The following is a 12500-nucleotide window of genomic DNA, read 5'->3' as shown; positions in this document are numbered from 1 at the left end:
ACTAACACATCAGCTGCATTCTTCCACATGAGTGTTCCTGCTCCATCTGTTGCTCCAAGTCTTTGGTGACTAGTTAAGTTATGTTTTTTAGTTAGTGTGTGTGTAAGTTATGCGCCATCAATATGGTCTTCAATACTTCAGTACCAGAGAACTGATACTAGTGTGTGTGATGATGTGAGTGTCAGTAACATACTGTATCCACTTGCAGTTTTTGTCTGTGACGGTCAACACTACAGGTGTCAGTTCTGTCATGAGATTCTCCCTAAATGCCTTGCTGAGATGTTTAACCACCTCAACGCCTGTCACAATGTCTTCTCTTTACTTCTCAATTTCAACATGGCTGACATGAACCAGTGATCCTATTTCTTAACAGCAGTGTGTGATGTGAGGAAACACTACCGTTTCAGAGTTCCAAGCTTTGGCTTTTTGGAGTCTGAGTCACTTGTGATTTATTTCATTGTGTAAAATCAGGGAAAGGGCAAACATGTCTCTTAGCATTAAGAATGCTGTCCTCCTCCTTCTCCTCCTCCTCGGTGAGTGAGGGGGATCAGCAGAGGAGAGTGGCGTCCGACAGGCTGGACTGTGGAGGAAAGAGCAGAGGCAGTCCCCTGGGTCCCACTGCTCTTTAGCTCACATCCCAGATCCTCTCTCTCCCAGGACAGCCTCTACGCACGCAACAGGATAGCCCCAGCGCTCCGCTCAGAGCCGCTCACCAATGGACACGCAGCCACGGCCACTAAAGCAGGGTCTCGAGGGTCGTCCGGCAGCCTGGATGACGAGGACCGGAGGTGGAGGGCGAGCAGGCAGGCCACCTCCTCCAAAGGCACCAGTTTGACTCGCTCCGGGAGCGTGAAGGACCTGATCTCCAAGTTCTCTGTGCCAGAAAGCCCCGTATCCCTTTTGGAAATGTTCCCCGGCGCGGCCCCTCTGAGTGGCAAGGCCCCTGTGCTGGAGCACCCGAGCAGAGCAGTGCCGGAGGGAGCCAGCGGAGCCGCAGAGCTCAGCAGACCTGCTGCTGCAGAGGGCCAGGGAGGGAAGGGAGGGTCCGTGCCCCCCCTGCCCACCGCGCCCCTCGTGCCCCCCGTGGCGCTGACGGCGACTCCCCCCGCTGAGGGATCCCCTCACACGGACAAGCAAAGCGTGACAACAGCCACCTCCTGTGGGGCTCCGGCAGACAGTGGGACAAAGGTGGTAAGTGTGAAATGCCACACTGACCTTCAGCCCCAATCTCCACATGGACCCGCATGGCTGGTCTGCATGATCTGTGAGCACACACTCTCTAATCGCCACCCAATCTCACGTCGCTGATTACTAATCCACTGTGTAGCCCAGACAGGCCTGTGTGAATCAGCACAGTGTTAATGACCTTGGATGACACGACTTCTCCGCATGCACCCTTGTATGTGATTGACTTGATTGTTGCGTGTGATTCCCTTTGCACTTGATCCTCTCCCTCTGCTGCTGCGGATGTGAGGCTCTTTGCATGGCCGCTTGCACATGACAGCACCCCGTCTCCCAGGCGAGTGGAGCATACGGTGGCATGAAAGCCTCCTGTGTTGCCGGGCCCAGCCCATTGATTCCCCCTCTCTCTCTCTCTCTCTCTTCCTCCCTCTCTGCCTGTTTTGGCCGCCATTCCCGACTAACACGCGTCTTCTTTCATGTGCGTCTGCCTCCTGTAGGAATCCAGCTTTGATTTCAACAAGCAGCCCGAGAGCCCCTCGTCCATGGAGGATGAGGCGGCGCCCAGCGTCAAGCCCAACCAGAACCCCAAGTACCAGCTGCGCGTGAGCGGCGACGCCCTGGGGAACGGCACCAGAGATCCAGGCGGGCTGGCGAGGGAGAACGGGCCCAGAGCGGGCAGCCACTTGGAGGGAGTCAGCTACCACGGCTCCATGGAGTCACTGCCCTCCTGGGACATCGGGCCGGACCGGGTGAGTGAGCCAGACTAGACTGCCATGGGAGGGACGGCACACTGTGATCACGTCCAGAGAGAATTGGAAGACTGTGTGTGTGAGGGGGGGGAGTTATATGTATATCGTGGGTGGTAGTACATACATGATGTTTTTAGACCGCATGTGCATCTGGTTGAAGATCAGAGGGACATGAGGAATAGCATCCAGTAAACATTAATAGCACATTACACACATTAAAGCCCAGTGAGATTGGCCATATGTTGATCAGCTGAGGGGCTGCAGGCTGCTGGTGTCTGTGGGATGAACCTGGTGAGACAACGCGTGGCTTCCATATCTCCACAGGTGCCCGGCTTTGAGAGCCCCCCTCCCCGTGTGTTCAACAGCCCCTACACCTCATCTCTGGACGCCTTCAAACCCATCCACAGGGTGTCTGAATATAAGGTACCACCCCCCCTACACACACACACACACACACACACACACACACACACACACACACACACATACACACATATGCACCCAGTCATATACACACCTTAGTGCTGTCCCCTGTGTGGGCCCTTGCCTGTTGGGTGCCAAGCAGGATCCTGGAGAGATATGTTACACTAGGCCCTCCGACAGTGGAGGGGCACCTGTTGGAACAGAGATGTCAATCACAGCTTTTAGTCTGATGCTTTAATTAGCTAATTCAACCAGAGGAATCCATATTAGCTAAATGATATCAAGACATTTGGTAGACCTTTTGAGCTGTACCATTTCCTAACCACATGGTTGGCTTTATATTAGGTCCAGGAAGGGCTGTCCACTGTCCCCTCTGACTACAACATCTTTGGGCTGAATGGTCATAGCACCAGCCCTCTGATGCACAGGAAGATGCACTCCGCCCCTCGTACACGATACACCGCTACCTTCGACACCCTCTCCAGATCGAGACGGGAGAGGGAGGTAAGATATTGCATGCAACTTGAATTACATCATTGGACAAAAGAATGAATTTCCCCTTGGGGATCAATAAAGTATCTATCTATCTATCTATCTATCTATCTATCTATCTATCTATCTATCTATAGATAGTATTGCTAGGAAACAGTGAGTTGCTCATGTGGGTTGATATTCCAAACTGCTCCAAAATTTCCCCATAGATCTCTAATATGGGTTGATGGACATCACAATAGAGCCGCATAATTAGGGAACTTGGCAGCAGGTGTTCGGCCACCTGTCCCAACTGCCATTCTCAGGCTTTAAGCATACAACTGGCCCTATTAAGACTACAAGCACACCCTATTCAACTGCTTCCTGCCAAAACTGTTTCAGAATAAATAAAAAGTCCTCTCACTCACAATATTTCAATTGTTAAACCAATTCTAACCTTTAAACTACCGGAACCTTTAACCGTTCAGCCATTGTAACTACAAATATCATCAACCATGAAATTCACCCACTGGAGCTAAGTTAGCTAAGTCAATATTGTTAGCATTAGTTAAGATGTTTAGCATGCTAGTTACCATTTTGAAAGCAAAACCGTTTCAAAAAACGATTACTAAGTTAGCCAAGTCACATGGTTAGTTAGTTAGCAGCGCCAATGTTAGCATGTTAGCTAAAGATTTTCAAGAAACTGCTTAAAATGACGAGTTAAGTCAGTCATGAAACATGGTTAGCATACTAGTTGTTATAGTTATAATTGTAAAACGAACAGTTGCCACTTAAGTAACATGGTTAATATAGTTTACATGTTAGCATGCTGGCTAGAATAGTTAGCATACCTACTAAAAATGATTAGCTAAGGTTGTCACATGGTTAAGATACTTAACATTAGCATGTTAGTTAGCATAACTACTAAATATTAGCGTTGTTAACTAAGTTATAACTTGGTTACTATTATTATCTTTTATTATAACTGCTATAAACATTAGAGCCATTCCAACGTCAGTTATCGTTAATTATCTACCAAAGCACTAACCATTTAATGACCACTGTTTAACTGCTCAATCATTCCAACTATATTAAACCTCATCTATAAACCAATATAGTTTGTTTTATCGTATGATATTTTACATCATATTTTTAGCATTTTCATGCACTGTATTTCCTTCAGGAAATGCTTTTCTAGTTCCATTTTGTTCTTTATATCCACTAAGAAAACTCTTGGCCCTATTAAAACTACACCCTATTCGAACTGCTTCCTCTGCCAAAACTGTTTCTGCAAATAAAAGTCCCTACTACAATATTTCACTGTAAAACAATTTATCCCTTCAAACTACTGAACTTTTAAATTGGGTTCAGCCATTGTAACTGTTACTTGTCATCAATTATCACTCCCACCCACTGTAGCTAGTTAGCATGGTTAGTGCATAGTTAGTATGATAAAGATAGTTAAAGACAAGTTAAGAAGATAGCGAAGATAATCGCTAAAATGATTAGCTAAGCAATGGCAATACGGGTTAACATTGCTTTACGCTAAAGATATTGAAGATACATTAAGATTTTTAGCAAAACTAAAAATGACTGTTAAGTTAGCTACATTATGGTTAAGATAGGTTAAGATAAAAGTTAAGATGCTACAAGATTTTTTAACAAACTGTTAAAAAGTGATTGTTGAGCCATTTGCTAATAGTATCAAAGAAGATAGCTAGCATTTTTAACAAACTGCTAAAAATGATTAGCTACAACATGAGTTGAAGATAGTTAGGCATAAGTTAGCATTCAACATGTTAAGACGCTAGCTATCATTTTCACCAAAACTGCTAAAAATGATTAGCTAAGTTGCCTAAGTAAATACAAGATAGTTAAGATGCTATTCACATTTTTAGCAACCACAAACAGCCAAGTTAGCTAGCAACATGTATAATATAAGAACAAGCAAGATAAAGAAGTTAGCATTTTGAAGAAACTGCTAAAAATGATTAGCTGGTTACCAAGTGATCGTGAGTTAAGATAATAAGATAAGCAATGTTGCTGAAGATACTCACGGGCATTTTTGCAAAAACTGTTCATCATGATTAGCTAAGTTACCATAACATGGTTAAGATGAATAAAGATGTTAGCATGTTACATGCTAGTTAAAGACACCCATAAAAATGATTGTACTAAGTTAGCTACAATATACATTATACAAGATAAGTTAAGATGTTAGCTAGAAGATTTTTAGTTAAAACTACTAAAAATGGTTAAAGAGTAATAGCATGCTAGCATTAGTTAGAATAGTTAGCATGATACTAAAATGATTAGCTAAGTTTGGGCCTAAGTCACATGGTTAGCATAGTTATGATTTTAACATTGTTAAAGATGCTAGTTAGCATAGTAACTTTGTTACATATTATCTTTGTTAACATAGTCGCATTAACTACAGCAAAACATTAGAGCCATCCTTAACCGTCAGTTATCGCCAACTATCTACCTAAATAATTTAATCCATTTAAACCATCCACCTATTTAATCATGTTCAATAGTTCCAACTATATTAAACCTCATCTACTTTCAGCTAAAACCAATATAGTTTGTTTTACCTGTACATATTTTACATCATATTTTTTGGTATTTTCATGCACTGTATTTCCTTTCCAGGAAATGCTTTTCTTAGTTCGATTTTGTTCTTTTATATCCACTAAGAAAAAACTCTTGTTGTTCTTACAATGTTTTTAGTATGGGATATTAAAGGTGATTTAAGTTGTATTGTAGGATATATTCACACAGCATTTAACAGCTGTCTGTTGAACATATCAGTGAAGATGACAAGATTATGACGGCAATAAAGAAACACAAGTACCATAACACATCTCTGGCTGTCTTCTTTCCTTCTTGCAGGGCATCACCAACCATGTGCCTCTGCGGGTGGGCACGCGGGACAAGCGGGACTTCATCGAGGAGCTGACCAAACAGCTGGAGGATGTCCAGAGGGTAGGTCTAGCCTAGGGGTCGGCAACCTTTTCTGGAGTGCCCCTGGTCTAGCCTCAGTGGCACTCCAGAGTGTAGGTCTAGCCTCAGTGGCACAATGTGACATAAGAATGTCAGGGAATATCTATGCTGTGGACATTACCATCATCTCAAAAGGCATCTGCCTTTTTAACTCTCCACCTACCTCTCTCCACCTACTCTCTCCTAACTCTCCACCTACCTCCCCATTTACCTGCCTCCTCCCCTCACCTGCCTACCTCCCCTCACCTGCCTCCCTCCCCTCACCTGCCTACCTCCCCTCACCTGCCTACCTCCCCTCACCTGCCCTCTGCAGAGGAACCAGTTCCTGGAGGCCGAGAGCATCGAGTTGGATAAGGAGCGCAATCAGATCCGCTTTGAGATGCGGGCGCTGCTGGTGGCCAAAGAGGACCTGGTGTGCCACAACGCCAAGCTCCAGCTGGACATGAAGGCCATGAGGGAGAGGATGGTGGAGGTGGAGTCCAACCACAACGTCATGGCGGAGCGCTTCAGACAGATGGAGGTGAGACACAGCCTTGTGTGACTCCAGCAAGGTTCTAGAACCGTAGCTTCATATCAGACTGACAAAGTACAGCCCATTGTAGTGTCTTAACATTGGGATTAGGATGTTCTCCAACAAACTGAGTTTTACTGTAACCAAAGCAAGCATGGGGACTTCATTTCGATGGCGGGCAAAGTCTGTCAGTAGGCAAAGTTGTCTTGCATGAACTATATGGGAACTGGGAAGCTAAGCTTTGTTGTGTTGCGTGTGTTTGTGTTTGCCTTGCCAGGGCGAGCTGAAGGAAGCCAGAGAGGTGATGATCGAGGCCAACAACCAGGAGTACGCCTTCAACTTCCTCCAGCAGTCCCTCAAGAACAAGATTCAGGATGCTGAGGTACAGTAAACTCAACATCATCAACTCTGTGCCTCACACCAACAGAGCTTTTGTAAACATCAGTAATATCTACGGTGGTGTCCAGTTGTGTTAACTAGCATGTGTCTGTGTGTGTGTGTGTGTGTGTGTGTGTGTGTGTGTGTGTGTGTGTGTGTGTGTGTGTGTGTGTGTGTGTGTGTGTGTCAAATGGCGATAGCGTCGTGTGTGTCTGTGTGTGCGTGTGTCATCTTTTGATGTGTCTGTGTCTGTGTCTGTGTCTGTGTATGCATCGTGTGTGTGTGTGTCTGTGTCCGATGTCTGTGTGTGTGTATGCGTCGTCGTCTTGGCGATGCGTCGCGTGTGTGTAATAATGTGTGTGTGTGTGTGTGTGTGTCGCGTGTGTGTGTGTGTGTGTGTGTGTGTGTGTGTGTGTGTGTGTGCGTGCGTGCGTGCGTGCGTGCGTCGCGTGCGTGCGTGCGTGTGTGTGTGCAGGAAGCCCTGGAGAAGCAGACACTGCATGCCCAGGCGCTCTCAGAGAAGCTGTGGCAGGCCGAGCGTCGGCTGGAGGAGCTGGAGGTGGACACAGAGAGCCGGGCAAAAGAACTCCGAGCTCAACAGCACCGTGCTGCGCCTGGATGCTGAGGTACACACACACACACACACACACACACACACACACACACACAGACACAAATGTTCAACCCACAGTTTTTTTTGAAACCGGTAAATGTTTTTATCGGTCAGGCCTTGCGTCCACATGAGGCCAGCATTTTAGAAGGCTGTAACCGATCTTTTTTGTAACCAAGTTCCAAACTGGGTTTTTTTTAAACCAGTTAACTTTTGCCGTGTGGACAGCAAAGCCGGCAATTTTAATGACCACACAGCCTCAGCCCTGAACCCAGCCACACACACACACACACACACACACAGCCCCACCCCTGACCACACAGCCACCGCACTCCACCTGACACGGCTTGTCAGAACAAACCAAATCATTAAAGCAACGTGCTTTAAGAGTTTTTTGTGTTTGTTCTGTGTGTAGTGTGTGTGTGTGTGTGTGTGTTCCAGTTGTCCGACGCCTTGCAGAGCTCCTCCCAGGCCGGTGCAGAACTGAGCCTGCAGCAGAAACTGCGTGCGGACGCCCAGCTGCGGGTGGAGGAGTTGGAGGAGAGTCTTCTGGAGAAGGACCAGGAGATGTTCCGTCTGCAGGAGATCATCAGCAGACTGCAGGGAGAGGTGCACTACGCAGCACACTACACACTACACACTACACTACGCAGCACACTACACACTACACTACACTACACTACACAGCACACTACACACAGCACACTACTCTACACTACACACTACACACTACACTACACACTACACTACGCAGCACACTACAGTATACCACACACTACACTACGCAGCACACTACACTACACTACACTACACACTACACTCATGGACTACACTCATACCACTACACTACACGGCACTACACTACACACACCACACTACACACCACACAGCACACTGCACACAGCACAACACACTACACTACACACAGCACACTACACACTACACTACACTGCACTGCACTGCACTACACTGCACTACACTGCACTACACTGCACACTGCACTGCACTACACACTACACTCGCGGCACACTGCACTGCACTACACTGCACTACACACTACACTCGCGGCACACTACACTACACTGCACTACACACTACACTGCACTGCACTGCTACACTACACTACACTGCACTGCACTACACTACACACTGCACTGCACTGCACTGCACTGCACTGCACTACACACTACACGCAGCACACTACACACAGCACACTACTCTACACTCTACACTACACACTACACTACACACAGCACACTACACTACACAGCACACTGCACTACACACTACACTACACAGCACACCACACAGCACACTGCACACAGCACACTACACTACACACCACACTACACACCACACAGCACACCACACTACACACCACGCAGCACACTACACTACACACACCACACTACACCACACAGCACACCACACAGCACACTACAACACAACACACTACACACTACACTACACACTACACACTACACTACACACTACACAGCCACCACACCACACTATACACCACACAGCACACCACACTACACACTACACTACACCACACACTACACCACACAGCACACTACACACAACACACTACACACACAACACACTACACTACACACTACACACTACACACTACACACTACACTACACACAGCACACCACACCACACTACACACCACACAGCACACCACACTACACACTACACTACACCACACACACACACACACACAGCACACTACACAGCACACTACACTACACACAGCACACTACACTACACACCACACAGCACACCACACAGCACTACACTACACTACACTACACTACACAAAGCACACCACGCAGCACTGTACTGTTCTTCCTAGGCTTCTTCTTCTAACGCAGTTAATGCAGCTTCACCCATTTAACATAGAAACTTCATTCAGGCTGTGTTCGTGGGTCTTACTTGGGACATGTGGGCTTTGTATTTTCAAATCTTTGTAACTTTTATATGCTTTTAAAGCTATTAAATTAAAACTACTCAAAATTTCCCCATAGACTTAACGTTGGGCTGATGACATCACAATAGAGCGGTTAAAGCCAATTAGGATCCTAGGCCAGTTGGCCAGGCCACCTGCAGCAACTGCCAGTCTCGGGCTTTAAGCATACAAATATCATTGTCTTAAGACTACACATCCTGTTCAACTGCTTCCTCTGCCAAAATTAAAGTCCTCACTACAATAATTCACTGTTAAACAATTTAACCCTTTAAAACTACTGAACCTTTTTAACTGTTCAGCCATTTTGTAACTGTCACTTGTCATCAACTATGACTCCTACCCACTGTAGCTAGTTAGCATTGTTAGCATGGTTAGCATTTTTTATAAAACTGCTAGAAAACATTAGCTAAGTTAACTAAGTAGCATGATTAACATAGTTAGAATTCTTAGCATGCTTAGCATTTTAGCAAAACTACTAGAAAACATTAAGCTAAGTTAGCTAAGTAACATGGTTAGCATTATTGATAGGATTAGCATTTTTTTGGCAAAACTGCTAGAAAACATTAGCTAAGTTAGCTAAGTATCATGGTTAGTATGATGGCTAAGTATCATATTTACCATTTTTTAGCTTAAAAATGCTAGCAAACATTAGAGCCATTCCAACTTTCAGTTATCATCAAATATCTACCTATACACAGCCATTAAACTATTTGAATATCAGCATTCATTAAAATTGTTTTAACTAGTAGTTAAAACTTTTAAACTATTTACATTCAACTTTTAAACGGTCTGCTTTTTAAACTATCATTAAACTATCTATCTATTAAACTAGCTATCAGCAACTTTTAAACTATCTACATTCAACTTTTAAAAGCGGTCTACTTTTAAACTATCATTAAACTATCTATCTATTAAACTAGCTGTCTATCAACAACTTTTAAGCTATCTACATTCAACTTTTTAAGCGGTCTACTTTTAAACTATCATTAAACTATCTATCTATTAAACTAGCTGTCTATCAACAACTTTTTAAACTATCTACATTCAACTTTTAAGCGGTTCTTTTTTTAAACTATCAACTTTTATTAAGCTATGCAGCCACCATGTCTATCCTAGCATCACACGTAGTAACCATCTCTGTATTATCTATTTTAACTATACATGATTTTTACATCACAACTTTTGCATTTTCATGCACTGGTAATTCCTTGGAATTGCATTTCTACAGTAGTTCTGTAGTTCTCTTTAAGCTTTCTATTTGATCAGCATTTTATTTATGTGTGTGTGTGTGTGTGTGTGTGTATTGTGTGTGTGTTGACGGTATTATTGATATTATTGACAAGCTCATCTTTGAAATTATTGTTATTGATAACGATAAATGATATTATTATTGTCGATCGTCAACCGACAATCTCAACCTGATGATGATAGCGTTGATGTGATGATAGATCTTTGCGTGTGTCGGTATTGATATTAATAGATCTCTGGTGAAGCTGGTGATAAGACGGGAGTCTGGGAGGGATGAGATCCAGCTGAGGGAGCGCATACAGCTGCAGTGCAAGCAGGCCGAGCGCCACGTGGAGGACCTGCAGATGGAGCTGCAGACCAGCAAACAGGCCAAGGAGGAGCTGGCCAAGCAGCTCAAGAGCATACAGGTGCACACACACACACACACACATGCACACACACATACACACACACACATACACACACACACACATGCGCACAAACACATGCACACACACACACACACGCATGCATGCGCTGCGCGCACACATGTGCACACACACACACACATGCACATGCACACACACAAACCTGCAGCACATGTACGCACACACACTACGCGCACACACACACACACACACACACACATACACACACACACACACACATACACACACACACGCGCCCCTAGCAAATTACATTTGCTGCCAGGGCTAGTCTAAGAACTCTCCGTTGGCTTGTGAGCCCCAGAAATCGAAACTTAATCAGGCAATTGAAATCGTGTATAGAGTGGTTTGGTGGGCTTAATATAATGATTGATGGCAGAGTTGCAGCGGTTTGGCTTGAATTCCCTGCTACTTGAAAACAAATATCCCATTAGATCCTATTGCGTGCAGAGGGAATTTGAAAGACACCTGATTATCCGCCCCTCGGACTGAGCACTGCGAACGGTGAGTGCCCAGACCCTACATTTTAATGTGGGTCTGGCTCGCCAGGCTATAGGACTGTCACTTGACGTTCGAAAATCGATTGCACAATCGATTGGACCAAACAACACAAGTTTCGAAAACTAAAATAGGGAATCGATTTTAACCAAATATTTACACTATTAATTTTAAACTAAATAAACAAATAAAAAAGATAGATGTAACAAAATTCACAAACAAGAATATAAGAATATAAAAGAATTCCGAAGTGCAGTAAGCATTGCGAAAGCTAAAAAGAAAATTCCCACCAATTGTACGCACCGGGAACAGCTGTTTCAATCGGCTACTGTGCTGCTTGTGTTTTGCCAAAAAATGGAGGACAACGCGATCAACCTGTCCGACATGTAGAGACGAGTGATAGGCCCTAATAACTTGAGGAGTTAGATGTGGAAGAGTACTTCCAGATTTTGGTATATCAAACTATGGAGAAGAACAAAGCGGTAGGGCCACGCAAACTGTGCAATCGAAGTTCTCACGTGGGTGAAATTTGTTTGACATTTCTGTCGTAAACACAGACACAGCCACGTTGAAGCCTGCAGTCATGTTTGTCACTGATGTAATGGCAGTCCACTTGGCTTACTGGTTTTTCGAGAATGTTGCACTTCTGTTTGTCATTGTGCGAAACTTCACGCCAATAAATCATCAAATATTGCTGGCTTCGTCTACAAGCCCTCTTTACATTAGATCCCTAATGGCTGTTAGTTGTTTGTGGATTGGCCTATATTTGGCGTTGAAAATGGAAACGTCTTTAGACATAAAATTTTTTACAATCGATTCAATGAACACTTATGTCTCAAAAAATCAAACAGGATTTTTTCACAAAAGTGACAGCCCTAATAAAATGATGGTGTGTGTGTGTGTTGTTTTGTTCCAGGAGAGGGTCATTGTGTGGTGATACTGATGGTGTGTGTGTGTGTTGTTGTTTTGCTCCAGGAGAGGGCCATTGTGTGGTGATACTGATGGGTGTGTGTGTGTTGTTTGTGG

General features: G+C 44.6%; 2 protein-coding genes across 2 annotated transcripts in view; both read left to right on the top strand.

Moving 5' to 3' along the window:
- The window catches only part of LOC125304783, a 19955-nt gene extending 12613 nt beyond the window's left edge, over nucleotides 1-7342 (top strand). Inside the window, exons 6-13 of the mRNA XM_048259281.1 lie at nucleotides 658-1191; nucleotides 1680-1931; nucleotides 2256-2354; nucleotides 2700-2858; nucleotides 5718-5810; nucleotides 6142-6348; nucleotides 6617-6721; nucleotides 7193-7342. Of these exons, the coding sequence (XP_048115238.1) occupies nucleotides 658-1191; nucleotides 1680-1931; nucleotides 2256-2354; nucleotides 2700-2858; nucleotides 5718-5810; nucleotides 6142-6348; nucleotides 6617-6721; nucleotides 7193-7342 (1599 nt within the window). The remainder of the gene's footprint in view (nucleotides 1-657; nucleotides 1192-1679; nucleotides 1932-2255; nucleotides 2355-2699; nucleotides 2859-5717; nucleotides 5811-6141; nucleotides 6349-6616; nucleotides 6722-7192) is intronic.
- An 85-nt stretch (nucleotides 7343-7427) lies between these two features.
- Nucleotides 7428-12500, top strand: part of LOC125304782 (cingulin) — a 12407-nt gene continuing 7334 nt past the window's right edge. The window contains exons 1-3 of the mRNA XM_048259280.1: nucleotides 7428-7439; nucleotides 7769-7936; nucleotides 10752-10958. Coding sequence (XP_048115237.1) covers nucleotides 7428-7439; nucleotides 7769-7936; nucleotides 10752-10958 — 387 coding nt within the window. The remainder of the gene's footprint in view (nucleotides 7440-7768; nucleotides 7937-10751; nucleotides 10959-12500) is intronic.

This window comes from Alosa alosa, chromosome 12 (genome assembly GCF_017589495.1).
Source record: "Alosa alosa isolate M-15738 ecotype Scorff River chromosome 12, AALO_Geno_1.1, whole genome shotgun sequence".
Lineage (NCBI taxonomy): Eukaryota > Metazoa > Chordata > Actinopteri > Clupeiformes > Clupeidae > Alosa > Alosa alosa.
This window is presented reverse-complemented; position numbering and strand designations above follow the sequence as displayed.